Here is a 22,695-nt window from a genome sequence, read left to right on the forward strand (position 1 = left end):
ACAAATTTTAAGTGGATTTTAAGATGGATATCACTGAAAGTAATGTTATTTTAGTTTAAAGTCATCATAAAAATAAATGTTACCTTTTCTATTTTGTAAATGCCCCCCACACCCCAATAGTCCGCATAAACCCGCCCTTCCATAATTTACTTAAAGCTTGCATTCATTTCTGATGCATAGAACCATGTCCCAATTAGGGGTACTGATTTCTCCTAGTCGGTTACTAGTCAAAACAATAGCCAAGTTACTCGTGGTTGATGTTACCGTTTTTAAAAAAGACACAAAAAAATAAGTGTCAACAAGTGTTTGTTAATTGACAGCTTAATGTAACAATTACGTCTCTTACATGTGTTGTAAAAACATTAAAATAATGGGTTTGATTTTGTATTTAACATCGGCAAAATGACACATAAATAGACACACAACATTATAACCTTAATATCCATGTCTTTGACATCGAACAATACATTATACAACATGTATTATACAACAATGGCCTCGTCATATAACATTTCACAAGTCTTCAACAGTTAAAACAATAATGGATCATTACTCGCATCACTTAGATCTTCACTCAACCCGTTTAAAGTTTATAATAGAATAAGACAAAATTCATGTAGTTTATTTGCTGTCTTTTCCCCCTTCCATGTATTCTCCTTGGTCGCGGTCATGGTTTGCATTAAGGAAACTAAGCGTGTCCTGACACCGGCCAAGGAAACAATTATTTTTACTCTGTATATGGTTATTGCGTGCTCGAGTACTTTGGCTTCCGACAGCGCTTACTAGTGGTTGAAGTAGTCGACTACCAGACTACCCGACTAGTCCATGCAAGCCTTAGTCCCAGCCCTACGTTTTTTTTATTTTTTTTATGACCCTTTACATTTGGATGTACGGCACGATATAATTTTTTTTTTTTTTTTTAATTGTCGCTATTGCGAATCAGATTTTGCTTCACACCACTCTGACTGATTGAACAATTAATCAAAATAACTATTGAGAACATTTATTTGCTTGTCATTCAGACAGAACCGCTTGTCCTGTATGTTTGTGTATTATCTGTCATTTATTTTGTCACATTCTATTCATTCATTCAATATGATTTCTTTTGCTGTGAGCCTGTGGTCCTGAAGATTCAGCAGCCGTGCAACAATAAACACCTGTAATTCATTCATGTAACTGCCATGCATTTACTTAAAGTTAATGATTTACGGCGTTTCTTATTATTTGGTGTCAAGGTATGGCTGGAATTGTTGCAACATAGCAGACGCTGCTACCTGCTTGGAGTGTGAGAAAGAGATGCCTCCTGCTGAGATCTCAACATGTCCCAACACAGCACTCAAACGCATGATCACAGATTCTGTACAGACAGACTAAATGGGGAAAAAGCGTACATATTACTGTTAGTTTGGATTCAGCAGTTGCCAATGTAGTCTGACAAATTGGCTTGGTGAATTCGAGAAAGATTCCCCAGACTGTGAACATCTGCTGCTCAGTAATCCCAGCCACTGTTGACCCATAAACCCGCCCGACTGACGCTACAACTGTAACAAGGAAACTCCTGCTCGCTGGATAGCGTCTATGTGCTTAGAGGGTTCAGCATGCACTGTGACGCATGGAAAATATGCTACGGGTGGTATTTCCTTGTTGCAGTCAACACCCCCGAGTTGATCCATAGCTTAGTTTTGTTATGCTATACTTCTAATGGGCTTTTAGTTTAGGGTGCTTGAGGAAGCTGCAGAAAAGAGACTTAATCCAATTATTGCTGAAGTATGTGAACTGACAGTCTGTAGAAGACCAGAACTGTTTCAAATTTTTTTTCCTTCTGTCCACCAAAGTCCCTGGCCTCAATTGGCAACCATTTTTACCTATTTTCTTGGTAGATTATCCACCTTTTGCAGTGCAGAAGCTACTTTTTTTTTTGAATGTGCAAGACTTCTGATTCATGAGCCGCTATAGGTAAATAACTCGAAGGATAACAAAGTGCAGTAAACAAATCTATTTGTGATAAACCAATGTGTTCAGGATTATGATAATCATTTAAAATAATCTGATAACAAATACCAGTTTGCAATATCAAGCAGCATAACAATGTTTTTGGACTGGTAAAATAACTGAAAGCAAAGGACTCTAGTCAAATGAAGCAAGTAACTCTTACAATAACAGTAACCGTAACAAATATAGTAACTCTTATTATTCAAAAGAGCGAAATGTTATTCAAATAAAAAAAAATGGATTCTTCTAATATATTTTAAAATGTAAATGTCACATGATCATTCAGAAATCCTTCTGATATGCTGATTTGGTTCTCAGAAACATTTCTTTTTATTTTCACGAATTTTGTGGAAACTGTCATACTTTTTTCAGGATTGTTTGAATAGAAAGTACAAAGAACAGCATTTATTTCTTATCAGAAATCTTTATGTCATTGTAAATGTCTTTACTGTCACTTTTGATCAACTTATTGCGACCTTGCTTATTGCATCTACTTTAATGGGAAAAGGCACAACTGATTGCCTTTTCAATTATATATTTTAGGGCTGGGAAAAAATATTGATTTTCAAATTAAAATGTTCCAATGAATGACCCTGATATAAATTCCGCACCAAGGTAGAAGAAAACCTATTTTTACCAAAGTTGTTTTTAGGGAATAAAGAAAATACAGCACAACCAGTGTAGCCTGATTCCCGAAATGAATGACGCTAATAAGTCAGTTCTTTCAAAGACTTGTTTTAAAAGAAGAATAACCATTTTTACACTGTATAATTAATAGCATTGGTAGATAAGACAGTAGGTTTCTTTTCATATGCATGTAAGATTATAAATGACATTTATAACTGAAATATACCCAAATGATCTTGATCCTTAATCTGTATTAAATTGAGAGCTTATGAATCCGATCTGGAAATCTATATTAATACCCAGCTCTGATGTATTTCATTAAATTCTAACAATTTTATCATTCTTTTTTTTTTTTTTTTTTTAGATCAGATAAACGCTATTAAAAACTATTTTCCAGGCCGGTCCAACTAATTTGTGCATTCTAACACACAAGCAATGTTTCCAACAAAAAAGCATTTGTTTTATTTGTTGATTCTTCCAATACATTCACAGCTTCCGTATCAAGTATTATGAGTTCTTATTCATTTCTCTTTTAGTGGTCCGTCTCCTCTTTACACTGCTGTGCATGTTGATGCCGGTTTTGGCAGAGTTTAGAGGAAGCCATTTGGAAGGTGCTTACTTGCTCTGCTTGGTACAGAGAGTATATTCTTTACTTAAGAAACTGTATTAAAGGCTGTATTAAAGAATCAGTCAAGTTTAGAAGGTACCACAGAGAACTCAAGGGTAACAATCTGGCCAGCCCAATTCAGGCTGTTTTTATGGTCTTTAAAAATACTTTTCACATTACAAACAGCTGTCTGCTGTATAATTTTCCCAAAAAAGTCACAGGCTTGAATGGCAAAACCCAAGCGCAGTGTGTTCTGGGTACATAGTAATTAGTCCTTCATTTTGTAATGACAAACCCCTGAGTCTGTTTACAGGGGAAACCCCTTTTCCTTTTAAGCAGGTTTGACCGCCTGTGTGCTCTGAAATGTCCTCAGATGTTCTTCTAGCCTTTCACAGCTATATGTTTACATCAGACAGTCCAGCTGATCTCAGAGACTGAATGTGTTTTGGCCTTGTGTCTGGTTTAGGCCTGGGTGCGCTGCATGCTGTGGAGAATTTCTTAGATAGCCCACAGATATTTCCCACTGACACCCTTTAGCCTCAAATATCCAGCGAATTCATAGCAGACACAGCTGTTTCCACAGAAACATTTTACCTCTCACAACCCCATAAAAAAGACCATTATTTGAAATGAACTATAACATTGTACTTGGAACAAGTTATACTTGATGTGATCATTTGATCTCATTGCAGTTATATGCAATATATTTTCTAAAATAATTTAGTATTTAAAATAGTATTCTTGTAATCCGACTTCTGTGCAAAATGTATTAACATATCTTTAACTGAAATCATACATTTATTGTATGATTCTAATTTTGAGCAAATTAATGATGTATGTGTTTTAAGTGGTGAACAAAATGGACAATTAAATGTGTATTTATTTACATGTTTGTGTATTTATTTACATGTTTGTCATATATATATATATATATATATATATATATATATATATATATATATATATATATATATAAATGTGTGTGTATGTATATTAATTGAATGTCTTGTTTTCCCTTCTTTTTCTTGTAGTCAAAAGCAGATGGGCAAGCTCTTTTCTCTGAGGTGTTCAGACGGATCAATCTCATTGAGAGCGATTACTTTGGTCTGGAGTTCCAGAACCTGCATATGAACTGGGTAAGTGGCCACTTGACAAACAGTCCCCCTGCTCACACAAAGACAGGATTGTGAACGGCCCGCTCCTCTGAAAACCCGGCTAAGCTCTTAAAAGACGAGGAGGTGTATTATGTTATTTGTGCTGCCTTTCTCTGGGCCCCAGAGGTTTGCTGTTCCCTTTAAACAAGCCTGATACACACACTCAAACTTAAGCTTTATATTTTATAACATATCTATAAATGGGCGTCATTAAAATAATACATTTATACAGAGTTACTTCACACTGGAAGACTTTAGTTGATCAAACAGTTCTGTGTGCTGTGCCAGACAAAATTTGATGTATTTAAAGGATTATGTGATCCAGAAACAAAACGTTAAAGCTGAAGTGTGTAATTTTTCAATTTTAAAATGCGTACCCTTGCTTAATAAGGAGATAAAATGATAAGTAATCATTGGTAGGTTGATTCAGCTTAGCCAGTGGTGTGAGTTAGGTATGGTACTCCTTTTTCTTTTTTTCTTCTTTTTTTTGACCAGTGACGGATGAGTTATTTTTTAAATTTTGCTTGTGTTTGGCTTTGCAAGCCTCCAAATAAATTACATAGTCAATTATATTATACATTTTCTGGCAAATTGTTTGTGGTTGTGTGCTTTTCAAACGAAATAGCCAGTGAAGCAAGTAAATTTTTTCCATAATGAATAAGCTTAAAGGGATAGTCCATCCAAAAAAATTAATATTCTGTCATCCCGTATTCACCTTCATGTCATTCCAAACTTTCTTTTTTCTGTGGAACACAACATAAGACATTTTGAAGAATGTTGGTGACTAAGTTTTGGTTCCAATTGTATTCCATTGTATGAACCAAAAATACAATGGAAGTCAAAAGGAACTGAAACGTTTTGGTTACCAACGTTCTTCAAAATATATTTTGTGTTCGGCAGAAGAAAGAAATATTTGAAATGACGTGAGTAAAGGATATCATTTTGGGTAGACTGATCCTTTGTGTTATGTAAGTGTGTGTGTGTGTTTGTTTGTTTTTTGCTGGTTTCTTTTGGATTGGTTCATTGCTTAGAACTGTTTATTAAAAAAAATATTTATAAAATCACTATGGAGAAAATAAATGGGAAAAGTTAGCAGTGTAATTATCGCCATATTTCATCTTTTTCGTCTTGGTTTCTTTATTATTATTGCCGCAATAAAAAATAAAAAAAGTTTGTTGACAGCGTTTTTTTTTTAAAGTAATTCTGATATAAACACTGTAGACGGTCTGTTGGCCATCTGTTTTAAAGTTTGCCAAGATGGCTTATTTGGAGAGAATAAAATCAGGTGTGGAATGTGTGTATAGGGTTGTTGTGATGATTCCGCAAAAGTTGAGAGGTCATCAGAGTGGAAGGAGCTGGAGGTGGAGTGAGAAAAGGTACATTCTTGCCACAATCAACTCCAGATGTGCGGTGAGGAGCAGAGTGTCTACAAACTCTACAGACACATACAATTAAAACTGATCATCCACATCTATGCAAGATCCCAAAACTGGCAAGCACAGAGTTTTGAATTAAAAGAGTGCATATCCCGGAGCATTTGAATAGGAGCAGATAATAACTTTCCATAAATCCCTGAAATATGTTTTTGGTGTGGTCACCATCTCAAGATCTCATCTGTGGCCTCTGTGACCATGATGTTCTTCAGTTTTAGTGCTTGCTTCAAAGACCAAAAACAGATGTAGTTTGAAAGAGTGAGAGATTATTTGTATTTATTGCTTAAAGTTTATAAGGTGGTTAAAAGCTGAAATGCCAGTCTTATTACTCTGGACTGTTTTATTTCTACAGGTTTGGCTGGATCCCACCAAGCTCATAATGAAACAAGTGAGACGTAAGTACACCTTCTGCTTTGTGTTGTGTTTAGAGATCAGAGGATCTTGGGGTCTTTGAACCTGTGTGCTTGTGCTTACTATCCACAGGGCCGATGAACACACTCTTTCGGCTGTCAGTGAAGTTCTTTCCTCCAGATCCTGGTCAGCTTCAGGAGGAGTTTTCTAGGTGGGATGTTTAGAAATCCCCATCCATTCACACTTTATATACTAACAAGCTGAACAGTGCTTGTAATGATCTGCCTTTTTTTCTCCAGGTACTTGTTTTCTCTGCAAATCAAGAGGGATCTAATAGATGGTCGACTGAACTGTACAGAAAACACTGCCGCCTTGCTTGCCTCTCATTTGGTGCAATGTATGTAATTTGAGATCAGTTAGTTTCCTGACTCAAGTCCTTCATAATGTTTTAAATCTGTTGTTTCACTAATTCTGTTATGTCTCTGCTTTGTAATGTCGGTCGTTGACATGATTATTTTCCCCCATTTATTCAAAAATGCATTACAAATGGAATGCATAAATTCATTGACTTGAATGTGTATTTATGAATAGGGGTGCATAAAGTAGAAAATTACAACGTTCAGAAACATACAGGGGGAAAACATAAAACAGACATGCTGTCATAGAGATGAGGATCAGCAGAGCCTCATGACTGTATGTCAAGGTCAATAAGTCTTTTGAAATGTCAAATAATTGTATACATTGCTAGGTTATTTTTAGGTAGTAAAATGTCTTGTGGTACAACCCCCCAAAAATGTAATATTTACACTATCGTTCCAAAGTTTGGGGTTGGTAAGATGTTTTTGAAAAGTCTATTTTGCACTCCAATGCTGCATTTATTTGATTAAAAATACAGTAATACTTGGAAATATTATTAGCGTTTAATTTTCAGCAGCAATTATTCCAGTCTTCAGTGCATTAGTGCTCAGATAGCATTTATTATTATTATCCATGTTTAAAACAGTTGTGCTGCTTAATATTTTTGTAGATATATTTTTTCAGAATTCTTTGAATAGAAAGTTCAAAAGAATGGCATTTTTTTAAATAGAAATATTTTGTAACATAAATCGAAATGTCTTTACTGTCCCTTTTAATTAATTTAATTCATCCTTGTTGAATAAAGGTTTTAATTTCCTTTAAATACATAGTTACATAGTAACTTTTGAATGGTAGTGTATGTATTATAATTTAATGATATTTGTGAAAATTCACTTTGAGAACGTAATTTAAAAACTTTTGAATTTATTACTTTTTACACCACATTACATTTTTAGAATCATTAAATTTATACAGCTGTAAATGTTGTAAAAGTTTTTCAAAACCATATGAAACCAACATGAAGCCACAACTAGAAGTTTAAAACTAGATCCTTTTTTTTTCTTGGACGCTCTTATTTGTCTTTTAACATTTACTTTTCTCTCCCCCCCCACACAGCTGAGATCGGTGACTATGATGACATAGCAGACAGGGAGTTTCTGAAGATGAATAAAGTGCTGCCATATCAGGAACGTGTGCAAGAAAAGATCATGGAGCTCCACCGCAGACACACGTAAGACATTTATTGTTTTGGCCTGAAGGTGTAGGTCTGCACATTGTTCCTCTTAAATTTATCTTAGACTGTCAAGCTTTGCGTTTATAAGTTTACTGAGCTGACCGCTGGGAATCAGTTGAGAGAATTTATGGCACAAAAGTAATTTTATCTTTGACATGTCCAGTTTAGTTGGAAGCATTTGTGTGGAATGAGAAGCCATTTGTTTCAAGTGGAACATCTAACTGAACTTTCAATACAAACTCCCCTGGATATCTTGAATGACAGTGTGTTTCCATTTGGTGACGAGTTTATTTGGTGAAAAGACATCTGATAGTGTGTAAGTGATTGTTGTGTGTGGCAGTTTAAGAGATTTAGAGGGAGTTAAAGGTGGACTGCAGATTCTCTCTCTGCTTGAACTTTAGAAAGACTATTTTAAGAGCTTACAGACACTAGGCAATATAATAAATGACAGGTATCTGCTTAAAACTATGTGGCATGTGTGCTATTACTTTTATAAGCAATCACACATTGAATTTTTTTTTTTGGGGCCAAAAAAATGGGCTGACAATTTTCATAAATGTACATAAAACAAGAGATTTGAGGTAATATGAAATCAAAATATGAAGGTTTTTTTGTAAGATCTCAGGCATATGAGCCCTGTGTTGTTGGCTCTTTGTAATGATGCATTTCCGGTGGGTTTAATCTGAGGCTTTGGGTGTGAGAGAAGTATTGCAGGTCGGCCGTGTCAGCGGCTATGTGAGGCTGTGGTTGTAATCCAGTGGCTCAAGGCTTTTTATTAGCCATACGGCCACAAGGGAAGGGGAGGGGCTTAAGCAGATTGAACGGCTTAAAGGATGAGCAAAATTGCAAAATGATCTGGCACTGCTCTAACATTTGCCCAGGATTAGCCAGAACACTATACAACATTAATGGAATATATCTGCCCATCCCCCAAACTTTGCTTAGAAATGGGAAGATATAAGTTTTGTGAGATTTAGATAAAAGGTGTGTTTATATACAGGTATATATAAGGTAGTGAGGTATATACACTGCCATTTGGGGTCAGGTTAAGGTTTTATATATATATATATATATATTTCTTTTTTTTTTCTTTTTTTTACAATTGTGCTGCTTAATATCTTATGGAAAAAAAATATAGATATTTTTTGATTGATAGAATCTTTTAATGCATCCTTGCTGAGTAAAAGAAATATACTTTTTTTTATAAATTAATATTTATTTTATTCAGCAAGGATGCATTAAAAGTGGCACTAAACATTTCTTTCATAAATTCTATTTCATATTATTTCTGTTCTTTTGAATTTCAAAAAAATATCTATTTTTGTTTTTCCATAAAATATTAAGCAGCACAACTGTTTTCAACATTGATAATAATAAGAAATGTTTCTTAAGCACCAATTCAGCTTATTATAATGATTTCTGAAGGATCATGTCACACTAATTACTGGAGTAATGACTACTGAAAATTCAGCTTTGCCATCATACAAGAATAAACTACATTTTTAAAATGTATTAAAATGGAACACCTTTATTTGAAATTGTAATATTTCACAATTTTGCTGTAATTTCAGTCAAATAAATGCAGCCTTAAAGGGTTAGTTCACCCCAAAATGAAAATTCTGTCAGTAATTACTCACCCCCATGTTGTTCCAACCCCGTAAGACTTTCGTTCATCTTCGGAACACAAATTAAGATATTTTTTATTAAATCTGAGAGCTGGATCACTCCTCCATAGGCTTCTTAAGGGATCGAAACTGGCCGGCCCAAAATTTATGAAAGACATCGTTAAAATAGTCCGAGTGACTACAGTGTACAGTCCGGAGTGTTCCGAAGATGAACGATCTTACGGGGTTGGAACAACATGAGGGTGAGTAATTACTGACAGAATTTTCATTTTGGGGTGAACTATAACCCTTAATGAGCATGAGACTTTTTTTCAAAATATAAGGTAATATAGTACGATACGATACAATACAATATTTCATTCATTTTATTTATTTTATTTATATAGCACGAATAAACACAACAGAAGTTGACCATTATGCTTTACAAAACAAAAATCCAGGAAACATGAAATGAAAAGCAAAATACCATTACCATTGAGACAATGTAATATAACCATAATTGAAATGTGGAGGTTTTTAGAGAAATGCCCGGTCAAAAAGATTTAATTTAAATTTAAACTCATATAAAGAGGACAACAATCTCAGGGATGCAGGGAGGCTATTCCACAGCCTAGGACCGACAACTTCAAAGGCACGATCCCCTCTCGACTTTAATCGTGAATGATTATATATTTAATCGTGAATGAACAGATTATAACTGCTAGTGGACCTTAGACACCTACCGGGGCACATTCACAGTTAACAGTTCAGATAAGTAAGAAGGTGCAAGGCCATTTAAGGATTTAAAAACAAACAGCAATATTTTTAAATCGACTCTACAACGCATATAATATTGCGTTATATAATATTGCAGAGACCCTATAGAGGATAAGCAGTTTGGATGGTTAACAATATATTAATAATTCAGAAACCCTCGTTATTAGCAATTCAGGTCTCGTTTAGTAAACTGCAGCCAGCAACTTATTGCTTGTGCTCGTACACATAATGCACAAGAGACTGAACGTGATTTAATGCCCCGATATACTCAGTGGAGTTATTTTTCCTTCTTTGCTTAGAAGTAAAAAGAATTTGGAAAAACTGTGGCAGCAATAAACTGTTCACGAGCATCCAGATCAGGGATGGAAATGAACTTTTTTGTCCACCTGCCACTGTGGCTGGTGGATTCAAAATCATTTTTACCAGCCACTTTCTTGTTTTTAACTGACAATGTGTAACTGCATGTGAAAATTAATACTACAAGATCTACAATACTTAAGCCGTTTATTCCATAGGGTAAAGTCTCAAGGTGTGCCTCCTCTAAAAGTGTCCGGGTGAAACAGCATGCTACTTTTATTTACCCGCCACAGTGGCTGGTAGGTGAAGTGAGTTTACCAGCAACAACACAAAATCACCAGCATTTGGCTGGTGGCTGGTGCTAATTTCCATCCCTGATCCAGATGCCGTCCAGGCAGCTGAGAGCGACGTTTAGATTAATATTTAATTATGTGCTGTGCGCTTTTATCAATAACAAAATAAACGCACAATTACACTACAGTACAGAATGACTCTTTTAACATGATCCTGAACATTGTATTAGCATTCATTTCATGTGTCATTGAACGTAAAAGGGGATCTCGGGAGCGCGCGTAACCATTACATCCTTTGAGTTATCCTGGCGAAACCAGTCCAAATCCTTCAGATAAAAATCAGTCTACAGGCTTTCATAGACAACCTAGGAAGTCAGGGAAGGTCTCATTTTTAAGTGTCGTTACAATCTGTTCACACATTGGCAATACAAAAATTTTAAAGTTAATGTAAATTAAGGATATTTTTTTTTATTAATCTTCAAAGTTGAAAACCTCTGCTATAAAGTGTTATTCTAATCAACAAATTATGCTTTACCCAAATTATTTTTGCTGTGGTAATATGTTTAACTTGTCTTTGCTCCCTCGCCTGTAGGGGGCAGACCCCAGCAGAATCAGATTTCCAGGTCCTGGAGATTGCTCGTAAACTGGAGATGTATGGGGTACGCTTTCATCCCGCTGCTGACAGAGAAGGCACCAAGATCAACCTGGCTGTAGCACACATGGGCCTGCAGGTCTTTCAGGTACATGTAGAAACTTTTTTTTTGTCTTAGTGAATTAAAAATAATAATATTATTAGTCCAAAATTATTCAATTTTTGTCCAAATATTGGTGCATTTTTAGTGCATTATTATTTAGTACATTAATATAGAATTCAATTCGGTGTATATATGCATGTATTAGATGTATAACTATTTTACTATAAATATGTATCTTTTAATTTTTCAGGGCCACACCAAAATAAACACCTTCAACTGGTCCAAGATTCGGAAGCTGAGCTTCAAGAGAAAACGATTTCTAATTAAACTGCACCCAGAAGTTCATGTAGGTATCACATTTATAATATATTTTATATATATTGTTATATAGTATTATTATATGAACATTTACAAACATGTAATAGACACTACCTCAAAGAAAAAGGAATGGAATAAGTCTAACATGAAAAGGAAACTATTTCATATGAGAAAAGACTTAGTCAGGAGGACAATATTTTTTAATCTTAAAATTCTTATGCATTTTGTTATATTTATATGCGTGTAGTGGAAGCTTAAATGCCATGATAAATTCCTTGTGAGTGAAAGCACACTTGGCAATAAAGCTCTTTCTGACTCACTAAAAGATACAATTTTGGAGAAATGCAAAGCAGTGAAATCAGTCTAAAAACTCCTGGGACATACAGAATCAACAGAGACATGACGCATAATAAGATGTAGAAGTAATGTTTTCAAGCTCTGGAGTTTAGTGTGATGGGGCCATCTTATACATCTTATGTAAACATTTTAAATGTATTCCAAGTGACGTTTGTTATTCTGTCTGGATCACTTTCATGGGTTGCTAAGAATTAAGACCACATGTTTCCTCGTGTTGCCTTTCATCTGAGATGGAAGTTCTGAAGATCAATCTTTTCTCAGTGACTGATCAACATTTTGTTCCACAGGGTCCTCATCAGGACACGCTGGAATTTCTCATGGTCAGTCGAGATCAGTGTAAGATCTTCTGGAAGAACTGTGTGGAACATCACTCGTTTTTCCGTCTGTTAGACCAGCCTCTGCCCAAATCCAAAGCCATCTTCTTCAGCAGAGGATCCTCCTTCAGATACAGGTACACATGTGCTATTGGGTGTGCGTCGCGATATACTTTTTAACATAAAACATCATGATCGAGTATCACTTCGATTGTGATTATGCCAGTGTTTCTGGCACTGCTGCTTATGGCCCATTCACACCAAGGATGAACGATAAAAACACTGACAGCCAATCAGAGTCCATCCTGTTTTCAGAGCTCGAGTATTTAAAGCGGCAGGCGACAAAACTGCAGCAGGTACTTCGAATGAACAGAACAATATTATGCGCTGATGTGGACGCTAATAGGGTTATCATTATACTGTAGTCATCGTCCTTGCTGTGAACAGGTTGTGGGAGTTTCTAACAAAACAAAAACATACAGCCCAACCAATGTAGTCCAATTCATATGAGCTGGTTTTAACAAATTGTTCAAAAAGACTTGCGGAGATACTAGTTCAATCTGTTAGAAGAAACCTTCACTGAGTGAACTCACTAAATCTGAATTACTGAACAGGTACTGCAAGTTACTTGCATAAGTCACCAAAAAAGTTTTGTTAATTAATTTGTTTATTGATAAAGTTGTTTCTTTGCATTTTGTTGACTGTTCAAAAAAAAAAAGGGGTTGGAAGTTGTCACGGGACTTTTTTTTTTTTTTGGTAGGGTTTTTTATTTTTGGTTGTAATTTTTCCATGTGATGTACATTTTCCATGTGATGTACAGTGATGTACATTTAAAAAAAATGTAGGTTCATTTAGATTAAAAATAAATAAATGAATACTTTTATTCTGCAAAAATTAATTAGATGTATCTAAAGTGACAGTAAAGAAATGTAATGTTTTAATTCTGTTCTTTTGAACTTTCTTTTCATTAAAGAATCCTTAAAAAAATATGATCACGTTTTCCACAAAAAAAAATGTATCCGTACTTGTTTTCCACATGGATAATAATAAGAAGAAATGTTTCTGAAAATTCAGCTTTGCCATCACAGGACAAAATTACATTTTGAGATGGAATAGTAGTTAAGTAGAAATAGAAAATAGTTAAGGGCACACTGTGGAATTTTTGGCCACTAGGGTGCGCTCGACCTGTAATTTTCACGTCTAGTGCCCCTAGAGGCCACAAGCGCCGCAGCATTGTCGCAAAAGTCAACAAACAGTCAACCGGTCAACCTCCCGTGTCTTTATGTGTGTGCAGACGGCATTTGATTTGTATGTTGGAGAAAGTTAATCGATTCACTACTGACCAAAATAATAATAAATATAAGATTAATAATATAAATCCTATAAAAAAAAAACAAATTGAATAAAAGTAGCATTCGCAGAAAACAATGTCTGATCAGGTAAGTCGCATTGACAAGGGTTGCCCAATCCTGCTCCTGCCGATCGTCTGTCCTGCACAGTTCATCTCCAACCCTAATCAAACACACCTGAAGCAAACAATTAACGTCTTCAGGATCTCTTTGCAATGGGTTGGAGATGAAATCAAGTAGTCGGGAAATCGTGTAACAAAACTGATATAACTCACTACATATTTCCGTTATTTGTAGTCTTCAGTTTGTTTTTCCTTTTACACAAATACAAACATATATGAGCTGAAAGGAAAAAAAACATTTACATTTGTATACGGCAGTATGTTGTGACTTATATCAGTTTTGTTACACGAATTCGCAGTAAATATTACATTATATATAGGCTACACTTTTATGCCGATGTTTATTTTAAACTCTCCCTTTTTCTTTTTTTGGTCTCCTCTGACAAAATCTTTGCTTTCTTCGCTTTCTTCCGAGTAGCTGTTGATTCAGCCATGACGACAACAACAGACGCCGGCAATCCGCGAGTTGAGCTCTCACGTTAGAGGAAGTTGGGGTGGTGGGGGAAGTGACGAGTGACGTATGCCGTAAAGCGGTCGAATTTTGTAGTTCTTTTTGTGCTCGGGTTCCTACCCGAAACCCGAAGTTACATAGTGCTAGTACAAGCGATACAGACACCTTCAGGCTTCGGCAGACGTGTCATTCAACCTATTGTAAGTCGATGTACCATCTCAATGGGTTTTGGTAATATATTATAAAGGTTGAAAAGTTCCACAGTGTGCCTTTAAAATAGAAAAAAGTCTTAATTTTTATATATCACATTATTACTGTTTTTACTATATTTTACTGTATTTTTTCAAATAAATGTAGCCTTGGTGAGCATAAGAGAATTTAAGAATATTGTGAATATAAATTGTGGCTTTTACTCCCTACTCCTACTTATAGGTAATAGAATGTTTGACTTTGTTAAAATGCATTGTGTATATATAACAGTGGGAGGACGCAGAAACAGCTTGTTGAGTATGTGAGGGACAGCGGGATGAGAAGAACTCCTTACCAGAGGTAAAAAAAAAAAAAAAATTCAAAGTCTCACCTGAAACCTGTTTTATACTGTATATTGGACCGTTCGTAAGCCATTTTGTTGTGGTGCTTCTCTCTCCATGTTATCTGCTTTGCACTGATTATGCTGTTTCTACAGGAGGAACAGTAAGATTCGGATGTCGACACGTTCCTTGGCTTCCGATGTGCTCAAACAGGTCAGTAGAGCCTAAGATCAGGGACACATCCAACCAAACTCATGACAACCAATACCACTGTGAAGAACAAAAACAACTCACTTTGTTTTCTTCCACTCTCTTTACCTTACCCATCCATTTCAGAATCTGTCTTTTAACGACAGTCTAAGGGCTCCAGTGTGTCCTTCCTCTGTCACCGCCTCCTTCCACTCCCTGCATGCCCCCAGCTTACCCATGCAGACAGAGACCCCGAACCAGCCTCTGAATCTCCAACAGATGCAGCAGCCTCCAAGAGCCCCCAGCCCAACTCAGCAGGACTCCATCCAGAACTCCCAATCCACCTACGCCTTCCCAGGTGCCACTCATATCCAGGCAGCAGGAGACTGCGGCCCCTCGTTTGTGTGTGTAGAGAGTAGTTCCTCTAGTGCACGGCCCTCCCAAAATGGCAATGAGGATAGCAAGGGAGTAGGGGTGGGTGGCGTAAGCGTTGGGGCGAAAAAGGGTTTCCTCACACCTGAAGCGTTTGAGGCGGAGTTAATGCGCGTCCAACAGATGTCGTACCAGATCCCGAGTGCCTGCAATCAGCTGCATGTTAGCGAAGAGTATATAGATGATGATCCAGCTGAAATCTCATTTTACGCTGGTGGTGCGGAAGCCTACTGTTATGGGTTTGACGAAGAAGGTCCTGAGAGATTCGAATACGGCGATAGAATCTCCGTGCCGCCCGCTACGTACGGTCTCGGTCTCGAGGACCTTAACGGCAACGCTAACGCATACTCTGAGAGTGCCTTCGGCCGATCCGAGACCAGTTCCCTGGTTAACAACCGCTCCGAGTGTAGCTCGCTGGATAACCTTCCTCTAGGTTCTGCCGGCGACTCGCTCTCGCTCGGCTTCGGAGGACCCGACTCTTCATCCTCCTTGCGTCTGCCTGGTTCCGAGAACCTTTCTGAGGCCAGTTCGATGGTTAACTTCCCTGCGTATTCGGTGCGTTCGGAAGACAGTTCGGCCATGCAGTTTAATGATCTGGTGGAGCAGCTGGAGCAGCTCAGCTATCCGCCCACAGCCACAGAGGGCTCGGCTGACGGCAGCTCCGATTCCGACTCCGACTGGGGGTCTGATGGAGGTCTGCCTCCAGATCATAACCTCTTCTTCAGCAACCCACTAGTGAGTGAGGCAGATTTAGACAGCTTCTTGCTGGAATGCCAAAATCTCAGGGCTCTAAGCATTGGGGAGACCCCGCCAGGCCCCACCCATCTTAAAATGTAGCATGACCCCCATTAAACGGCAACAGTATTGGTGGTTTTTAATGCAGAACATGACCAAGCACTTAATTCTCCACCTCATCCTGATATAAATCAGTTCTTATAGTTTTGGCACTTCCTGTTAGCGCTTCAATCTACCCCTTTTTTTTCTCACATGGCTTTCCAGTGTACTTCCTCTCTCTATCTATCTCTCTTTGGTGTTAATTCATTCTTTTTTCTTTTTTTTTTAAATCATGTGCTGTAAGTTCTTGTAGGGTCGTATGATTCATTTTATATTTTTCAGATTATATAGTTCAATTATTATAACTGTTTAGTTTGACATTTTATCTTGGTAGTCCGGATGGCTACAAGTTGCGCTGTGACCTTTTTGAAGGGGAAAATTAAATGGATATATCACCTAGAATTGTGATATTCTTACCACTTTATGCACATAAAACTATACATTTTCAAATTTATGAGCATTTGAAGCTTAGAAAAGAACATTTTATCACGTTCCATGATTTTTTTTTTCCATATGAGGGCTGCAAGACATGGAGAAATGCAATAATAGCTGTATGCATTACAAATAAGATAATGGCACACATCAGTTTTATCTAGTAGATTTAAAGCCAGAAAGGGATGACGCGTCCAATATGCCTGGGTCTTTTTCTTCCTGAGTAAAGAACTTCCCAACTACTCAAAGTGAACATCAAATCTTTTACTAAAATATCATGCTGTAAACATAAAAAATATATATATTATCTAGAATTTATAGGTAATCAAATGGAAATCTAAACAAAGGTTAAGTTTAATTGACAATTTTAACTTGTCAAGTTTTGACTTGATTATAAGCTCATCATATGTTTATTTGCAATATTCTTGGGGGGTTCTTGCAGTTCTTGTCCCTTTAAATGTTTTGACCTTAAAGGGGTCCTAAAACGAGTTCAAATATTCATTCAACCACTGAACTGATTTGTCTGAAGAGGAAAACTCACTTGAATGTGAATAAGTAAAAATACACATCATTAAGATGAGCTTTACATGCATGTATAAAGGTACTTTCATATCAGGATAACTGCATGAGTCTATTCCAGTAGTGAGCCACTCTACTCAGGGCTGTGATTTAATTCGCAGTGGAGCTGACAGCCATTGCTTTTAAAAGCAAATTTGAGCCGAAGTTACTTTTGTGTTTGTTACTTTAGAATTGTTCGCTCCACTCTGCCCCCTGCTGTTTAACTTTTAGACATGTGTGCATCTCTTATTTTATTGGGCTATATAAATGGCTGCATTTACACACGATCACTGGCACAGATTGGACCCTGTTGCATGTGTGTAAACGCCAAAAGCACTCTTTTGGCATCCGATTTGAGCCATTTTAAATCTCATTTTCAAATTTTGCATTTTGACTTTATATTTTTAACAGTTGAGTCTTAAGTTCAGATCTGTGCATGTTGCTTTGCAGTGTAAGCCTTTGATGCCTCATTTTTTATTATTTTAGTTGTAGACTATTGTAGCCATTAACCCATGTTCTGCATGTAAAGAAATGTAGAAGCTTGCACTAAAGTTCAAAAGTTTGGGTAAGATTTTTTTTTTTAAATGTTTTTGAAAGAAGTCTCCTATACTGTTTCCTAACCAGACGCGACGCAACTAAGAGACACGATAAAAACAATAAAAAATCACAGCCTATCAGAAGAGCGTGTGGGCCGGCACTTTCGACTCTTACACCATTTTAACAATTAAAATACATACCGAGTGACTGAAACAATATTTTTCTTAGAATAAACTTGTTTGTCCATATTGAGTTCACAGTTAAAAGTTCTTGTTTCCATTTTCAAGATCTGAGGTGGATGATCCATTTTCGATTCAGTGCGGCTATAAAGGTCATTCAAGATGACATTCAAACTCATATTAGATGCTTTTAACATTAAATCAACCAATAAACAGTACGTGAGATTATCATTGTCAGACTTCATATGTTGTCGTTCCAGCCGCGACATCGCAGAAAAATAGAAACCGTTTCTAAAATAGAATTGCCGCATATTACAGCTGGTTAGGACAAAACCTCTGATTAACATGAAAAAGATACCTTTTATCGCATGTCACGTCTGGTTAGGATACGGTGTTATGCTTACCATGACTTGCATTTATTTGATCAAAGATACAGTAAAAACTGTAACATTTTGATTACAATTTCAAATGTATGTTTTAATCTAAAATGTAATTTATTCCTGTGAAGCCAAAGCTGAATTTCCGGCAGCCATCACTGATTCGGGGCTCTAGAAACATTTCTTAATGTTATCAATGTTGAAACAAAATTTTTTGTAGAAAGCGTAATGATTTTTTCAGGATTTTTTGATGAATATAAAGTGAATAGTTATTTGAAATGATCTTTTGTAACATACGTTGATCAATTTGATGGATCTTTGCTGAATAAAACTAATTTCTTCTTTAAAAAAGAAAAAAAAAGAAGAATTTATACTGACCCCAAACTTTTGCCCAGTAGTGTAGATTTTTGCTTTCATCTACGAATGTAAGTGGTTAAGTATTGTAATGTGCTGTCAATACCACTGCTAAGAAAGTGAATGTAATATAGAACTTCTAACCTCATGCACAGTATGTATGCGCGTAGTAGCATGTGGAACTATAAAAACCAGAGTCATAGTTAATCGTCCCTATTATAATTATGGTCTGATAACGTAAAACGTCTCTATCGTTAACAGTACGACCGGTTCTGGCACATTTCTGTGAATGTTGTGAACATTTCTTACTTTTTTTGAGTTTTAAGAAAGATTTGTTTGTGCCTTTTTATTTGATTTATACAAAATTGGTGAACTTCTCTGTTTTTTTTTTATAAAATAGCCTCAGAAACATGATTCAGGTATTATAATTCAGTGAAGTATATATTTTTTGTAACTGTCTTTTTTGTGTCTCTTCTTCTGGCTATATTCTCTCAATGATTTATACTGCAGGTTTGCTTTCGATGCACTTAGGTGTATTCCTGAATCTTTTGTCTGTGCTTATTACCTTTGGGTGTCTCTTTTGAAGGTTTTAACTTGATCTTTATTTGCTTATTAATGCCTCACCTAATACATTCAAATTAAAGGCACTCCTAATAATACAAAGTATTACACAGTGCCTTAATAGGTAACATCAGCTCTGTGCAGTTGTGTTTTTGTATGACATCCAGACCACATAAATGCCTTGGGTTTCTGTTCTGGGGTCTGGAGTGAATAACACTGTCTGATTGCCATGAGTACATTGAGTTCTATGAGCCCAAGATGAAATGCAGACAGTGTCTTTATATTGATGTCATTTCCACTTCTTTTCTTGAAATCCCATTTAATATCCTGCCTTATTACTCTGCTTCACTTCTGTCCTTTGCATTTCTTTAGCAGTCCCGTTTAATGATTCAAATGGATTACATTTGCTTACTCAAACCCAGTGTAGATTGCTCTCCTGTCAAAACGGTGAATATCCTGAATACCACCCAAAACTGAACTAAACTCTTTTTGAACAATTTTGTTGTAAAGAACAACCATTTTAGTATTAACCATAAGAACTCATTCTCATTGTCATTTTGAGAGCATGCGAAACATGGCTCGTTTATTTTTTTTTCTTTGCATCCTATTTTTACAACCGCAGGAGCCTCTCTCTACTCCCACAAGCGAGGGCAGGCCTGGGCTGCTCTTAAACTCTGGGCAAGGCACCATTTGGCCATCCACCTAACGGTGCTTCCTTCACATCAGATCTCCCATCATGGACACAATGACTTTGACTTTCTCTTTGTATTGACCATTATTATTATTATTATTATTATTATTATTATTATTTTTATTATTAAGTGTTGCCAAACCTACTTTATAAAGTGAGCTATGGAGTAAAAAGTAACATCTTTTCTTATTTAACAAAGTAAATCATTCAGGAATTTTGGCTGTTTTTACTTTAACAACATCACAAGGCCAGCACTAATGGATTCCCATAATGTTTCTGGTCCAATCTTAGCATGTGTGATCTTCTCTCTTGCTTTATGAGGGCTGTTATAGTTTAGATTTCACTGTCCATTTAACACATAAAGCCACTTTATAAGAGGAGACCTTTTATCTTTATAAAAACACTTTTTTATTTAATTTAACTCAGGTCTTGTTCCTATCAAATGCGTCAGTATCTCCGATTGTGGATGTTTTCTAGTTACATGACCGATCTGCCACTCTTGAGTTTGGACTAATGTGTAATCATAGTGTGCTCAATCAGTGTTTTAACTTCACACTGTCTATGAAGAGCGTTTTCCATATTATGATTATTATAATGTTTAGTTATAATTTATACCGTTTATACCATAGCACTTCATTTTAAAACAGATGATACAACCTTTTTATGGATTCAGTCCTTAGTAAGTAATGAAGTCCATCATCCCCCCCCCAGATAGATTTATGATTTGTTTACATGCATGCTTAAAATCTTGGCGCTTAAAAAAAAAAGTGTTTCTTATTAGAGATGCAACATGTTATTGGTAGGGAACATTTCTTACAATGTAGTATTGTAAAACTGTCATTGCTATCGAAGGGGTCTCAAATTAAAATAGTATTATTTAGTTTTTGGTATTTATTATAAAAAAAAATCTTTTTAATGTTTGGGTGCAGAGTCAGACCTGATGTTAAGTGACCTCTGCACAGATTTGGTCCAATTAATTTTGTTTTTTGAGGAGTTAAAGAAGCTTGATTATTTAATTAAATCATATAGTTTATCTGGCTCGTCATATGAAAGTTTAAAGCATTTCAAATAGAAATGCTATTATTATTACAAAATTAAGTCACAATTAATCACAATACTGCATCAGAAACATTTATTTATATATATATATATATATATATATATATATATAAATTAGGTATTCTAAGTGCTTTGGGGGATTTAATAAGAGAGAACCTAACCAGATTTACCTTACCTTTCTTTACTTGCCTTGTGCTTTGCTTTTTGCTTCCTCAGTATACATATTTTTGTAAATTTAAATCTGAAATTAAGAGCTATTAATGCAAATACAAGGTCATTAATGTACTAATGTGAAAATAGTGTACTTATGTGTGTGTGCATTTCATATATTTCCCCTTTGAAATAAAAAAAAATACTTTTGGGTAACTGGGATTTCAGACTTTTTTGTGAATCGAATGACTTAACAAACATCAGCTACATTAGCTCCTCTTATAACCTGTCTATACCTAACTTTTTTTTTTTTTTTACTATGGTGTTCATTAAAATCTAATACAGTTTTCTTAAACTGCTGGAATGTTTTTTTTATGAGGATGTGACCTTAATCATTTTTTCAGGATTTGTGGTTTGCGGTGTTATTTTGATTAGTTCTATATTTAAGGAGCTATTCTCAGTGGCTTGGATCAGTGCCACTGTCAACAACATGAGCCACCTATTTATCCTCATTTCTTTGAGAGTTTGTGGTGGAACTCGCAGCTTAAGTCTCAGAGAAAATCAAGTCGATGGGCAGGAAAGTTAGAACACAATGTTACAACTAGCACCATAATGGCAGAGGCCGAGAGACTCTGTGTCTGGCATCATTCTGATCCTTCTATCTGTATGTAAGATGTTGAAAGATCATGGGTATGGCTTTGAAAGCTAAGCTCTGTGTTGGATGATGCCCTGGTCTTTTAATACTAATTCAAGTAATTTAATCTTGTACAAATCTTAAGTGAACGTGTTTGCTAATATTGTACCAGCCACCCGGAAAGAAATTATCAAAATCCGTAAACAGTGCTAATGCTGAGACCATATCAGATGTCCATTTGCCTTCCTGTGCGTTTTCCTTGTTGACCCTGAGATTTAATTTTCATCCATGTTGCATTTCAGTAGAAATATACTGAAATATAGTCTCCATCTAAATTTAAATTACCTTTTTATTTTTATATTTTCAATTTTCATCTTATTTGAAAGTTTTAGTACTTGTTTAAGTGCTTTTGTCTTTTTTTTTTTTTTTATATATATATATATATATATATATATATATATATAGTTTTTAATATTTTTATTTTTTATATATAATACATTTTTTTTATTCGTTTTATTTAATAGCAACACTGGTCTAATTATATATGCTTAACAGATAAGTTAAGATAAGAATTTATTTCACTCTCATTCATTGTAAAGGTCTGTCTTTTTATCCTTTTTAGTAATACATAATACATAGGAAGTCAGACCTTTACAATGAGTAAAATAAATTCTATTCTTTTGTGTCTATATATTTACATGTATGTTATTCATTTCTGAACAACAGATGATACTGTACACAAAAGTGCATGTAAAATACCCTGTTTATGATTACTTCATGCTCAAGATTCATGTTGTTTGTTGCTAATAATTACAAGTTGCTAGTTAACAAATAGTTCTGATACAT

At 35.6% G+C, this 22,695-nt stretch overlaps 1 protein-coding gene and 1 long non-coding RNA gene across 6 annotated transcripts in view; both read left to right on the forward strand.

Moving 5' to 3' along the window:
• Positions 1 to 22,695, forward strand: part of farp2 (FERM, RhoGEF and pleckstrin domain protein 2) — a 64,542-nt gene that overhangs the window by 24,391 nt on the left and 17,456 nt on the right. For all 5 annotated transcript variants that reach the window (XM_056246256.1, XM_056246258.1, XM_056246257.1 and 2 more), the window contains exons 3-13: positions 4,258 to 4,362; positions 6,166 to 6,208; positions 6,297 to 6,375; positions 6,464 to 6,561; positions 7,638 to 7,752; positions 11,319 to 11,466; positions 11,672 to 11,767; positions 12,384 to 12,547; positions 14,813 to 14,881; positions 15,018 to 15,075; positions 15,199 to 15,409. In XM_056246256.1, coding sequence (XP_056102231.1) covers positions 4,258 to 4,362; positions 6,166 to 6,208; positions 6,297 to 6,375; positions 6,464 to 6,561; positions 7,638 to 7,752; positions 11,319 to 11,466; positions 11,672 to 11,767; positions 12,384 to 12,547; positions 14,813 to 14,881; positions 15,018 to 15,075; positions 15,199 to 15,409 — 1,186 coding nt within the window. The remainder of the gene's footprint in view (positions 1 to 4,257; positions 4,363 to 6,165; positions 6,209 to 6,296; positions 6,376 to 6,463; positions 6,562 to 7,637; positions 7,753 to 11,318; positions 11,467 to 11,671; positions 11,768 to 12,383; positions 12,548 to 14,812; positions 14,882 to 15,017; positions 15,076 to 15,198; positions 15,410 to 22,695) is intronic.
• LOC130081278 (uncharacterized) lies at positions 20,926 to 21,431 on the forward strand. Its single transcript, XR_008806712.1, has 2 exons — positions 20,926 to 21,047; positions 21,184 to 21,431. It is a non-coding gene; the product is annotated as an uncharacterized LOC130081278 (long non-coding RNA).

The sequence above is a fragment of the Rhinichthys klamathensis genome, unplaced genomic scaffold (assembly GCF_029890125.1).
Source record: "Rhinichthys klamathensis goyatoka isolate OS25496 unplaced genomic scaffold, OSU_Roscu_1.1 h1tg000036l_1, whole genome shotgun sequence".
Taxonomy (NCBI): Eukaryota; Metazoa; Chordata; class Actinopteri; order Cypriniformes; family Leuciscidae; genus Rhinichthys; species Rhinichthys klamathensis.